We start from the raw sequence: 3211 nt of genomic DNA, 5'->3' as shown, positions 1-3211 counted from the left end.
AAAACTATAATGGGGTGTGTCTAAGGATACGAGATCATCGGATTCGTCGAGAAAAGCCTTCGTTCAGAAAGTAAGGGAAATTGACGTTGCTGCTAATTGGTCAATCTCCATATCGGTGGTTAGAAAAAGATGCTAGCCGCCCTCGAGGGAAAGTTGCTAGTGGGAGACCGCGCTCGTTGAAAAATATGTCTCCCCTATCTTCCTGTAGTTGGGACAAAGACTGTTTGTCTGTTTGAAGGACTTTAGTTAACTAAACCTTAAGATTTATAACGGGCCCTCGGGCTAGCCGAACATGTACTGCGGAGACGCATCGACATCTGGCAATCATCTTACTCGAAGAATAGGGTCTGCGTGTGGCGAGCCATCGGACAGAAACCGTTAGAATGTTTACTGTCGCGTGTCGCCACGAATATTTCCTTTAAGGAGAGCTATAGAATTACTCCATACCTTTGCTAGGCAAATCCCGTGACCGCGGCTACGTTCGGCGACTGACTGTCGCCTCGAGCCCAAGCTCATTATCACAACTCTCGAACAATTACAATCGGATTGAATAACTACAATTGTTCAATTACAGACTCCGGTGTTCTTTCATCTCCGACATATATTTTTTTTTAATTTACATGTGCTTCTAAGTTAATAGAACTAAACACATGTGTATGTATTAATTGCTATATACGTCATAATTTCAACCATAATATTAAATTATGGTATGTATTATTAAAAAGTATAGTTTAATGTATATATTAAATATATATCATTTATTCGTAGATTTTAAATATGGATACTGGATCAAAGAAGGAGATTAAAGAAATGATTACCAAAGATATATCGAATATACATAATTATTCCTTGGATGTTAAAAAATATATTAACAACCAGCTTGAAGACACTCTGGATTATTTACATGGTTTAATTGCTGAAATACCACAATCAGTCCCTGGCCCTTCAACTACAAAGAGGCCGAAAGTTTTGAAGAAAAAAGGTTATCGCCGTAAAGAGACTATCCCAGAAAATGATATTATCAATACTGACAATACAGTAACAGATTCAGCAGTACATGATAAAACAGAAAATAAAGATGTAAAAACTGGGGATGTGCTGGAAACAACAATTGACCGAACAAAAAGAAAGGCTGCAATAAAAGCTGCAATTAATATTAAAAAGCAGCAGTCAATGTCACTTGTTACAAAATTACGAAGGTTAACTCTTGATGATGACAGTAATGTAAATGTTTGTGTCATATTATGATGAAATTTAATACTTTTAATCTTACCCCATATCTTATGTTACTAATCAATACTAACCCTTATATGTAGTACCCAATAATGTTTGATATCGGTTAATTAATGCGTCAAAATCTAATTGCTTATACAATTGTATGTACATTGTGTATATAAATACTACTATAACGTTGTTAAATATATTCTAAATTTTTAGAGGAAACGTGGAGGCCGACCTAAAAAAAAGGAAAGTGCTAGAAGTAGTTCAGATGAAAAAAACACAACAGGTCCTACAAAACATAGTAAAACAAAAAAGAATGTTTTAAGCGAAACAATTTCAAAAGAAGATGCAAAACAACCAGAAAGGATTGAACCAATAAAGTCTTCAATGACAACAAGAGATAGTAATATAAAGAGAACTTTTTCACGGAGTGAAAACACGAAGGGTAAATATTCTAATATTATTGATGATACAGTAATTCCATCAGCAAGAAATGATATTGAAGATCCTTCAATGTGCGAGGATGCACTTGAGAAATTTACTCCTCTTATGAATTCCACGATGGACATCAATTCTACTTATACGCAGAAGATGATGGACGCTACCGCAATTGTAGAACCTTTATCACCAATAAAATCAAACGAAACGGTAGTAATTAATAAAAACTTGGCTAGTAGTATAGGAAAAAATAATGAACCTAAATTTACATCACGGTCGCCAATAAGTCTGCAGGAGGAGGTTCAGCAGCTGAATCAAGCGATTGGACTCACCGAGTTCGAAGAATTATTCGCAGAAGATGAGCCATCCCGTGAAAGGGAAATGTCTAATAGAAACATGACGAAACAGGACATTCAAAATGAAATGAAGAAAAATGTGCCCGTAAGAAGGAGAATCGAGGCCTTTGAAAAAGAAAAAATTTCAGAAAAAGCCATTGTTCAAAAACTGGCACGAAGATCTGTCGAAAAAGCAAAAAAAATCTTATTAGCGAAACAAAAGAAGGAGACTCAGATGATGACATCGCAGGTAACATTACAAACAGTATCAAAGCATTCTTCTGTTATAAAAACACAAGCTATTATTCATTCGATATTTTATCCAAAATATAGCTCCAAACAGTAAGGTCCACTTCTGTTTTGCACAGTAAACCTGACGACGACACATCGGACGATGAAGCCAGACCAAGGCGTACAATTCCACATTAGGCGCAATGTAAGTGTTGTTTTACTTAATGAGTTAATAAACATTATAATGCATGGAGTACTCGAATTTTTATCAATTTTAGCATACATACGCGAAAATGAACTTGCAATGCAACGATAAATTCCGAAGAAAGCAGTCTATAAATTCTTTGATAGAAGAATGTGCACACCAGATTTAACTGAAATGTTTGAAAATATAGATAGGAGTAGATTACAACGCACGTCCAGTGCAATATGGAAGACACCACCGCGTTATTCCATGATGGAAAACGAATAGAAGTTATAATTTGTTAAACTGAATGTTGTTGATTTCAAATTGTGCCTTAGAGCAGGAATACTTGCCATACCTTGCGTGTAATATAAAAATGATGTTACATTGCAACTATCGTTAAAAGATGTATGTGTTCTTAAAATATACCAATGAACGTAAGACTATTTCACTTTTTATATTTTAGAATGATCATAGGCATATATTACTTTTATTATACTAATCAAATTTTACCATTTTTTCTTATTTATATGTATCTTCTTAAGAATTAATAAATAAACCAATTAATAAATAATTGTTTTGGTACGACTTTTTAATGAGAAGTAAATTTTATTAGATTTGCCTTATTATCACCGTCGTGTAATAATTCGCGAGATACGCGTGATATAATTCGCACGATTAAATAGCACTGGTGATTTCGTCTCTTCGTGTAACGAGGAGGGTCTGGTAAATGGGTCGACCGTGGACGTTCAATCTTGTAAGAGAACAAACGGCGGCACCGTATCGTCGAGCATTTTTCTTT

At 34.8% G+C, this 3211-nt stretch overlaps 2 protein-coding genes across 2 annotated transcripts; both read left to right on the top strand.

Annotated features, from left to right (window-relative positions):
* Window positions 1–777: 777 nt before the first annotated feature.
* On the top strand, window positions 778–1343 carry LOC117213368. The gene is made up of 2 exons (XM_033458719.1): window positions 778–1224; window positions 1317–1343. Exons 1-2 carry the CDS (start codon window positions 778–780, stop codon window positions 1341–1343), a joined length of 474 nt encoding a protein of 157 aa, XP_033314610.1.
* Window positions 1344–1346: 3 nt separating this feature from the next.
* Window positions 1347–2894, top strand: LOC117213367. The gene is made up of 5 exons (XM_033458718.1): window positions 1347–1376; window positions 1438–1869; window positions 1954–2244; window positions 2328–2430; window positions 2504–2894. The coding sequence occupies exons 1-4, from the start codon at window positions 1347–1349 to the stop codon at window positions 2421–2423; spliced, it is 849 nt and encodes a 282-aa protein (XP_033314609.1). The 3' UTR covers window positions 2424–2430; window positions 2504–2894.
* Window positions 2895–3211: the final 317 nt, after the last annotated feature.

Source organism: Bombus bifarius, unplaced genomic scaffold, assembly GCF_011952205.1.
Source record: "Bombus bifarius isolate JDL3187 unplaced genomic scaffold, Bbif_JDL3187 scf7180000008782_frag, whole genome shotgun sequence".
NCBI lineage: Eukaryota > Metazoa > Arthropoda > Insecta > Hymenoptera > Apidae > Bombus > Bombus bifarius.
This window is presented reverse-complemented; position numbering and strand designations above follow the sequence as displayed.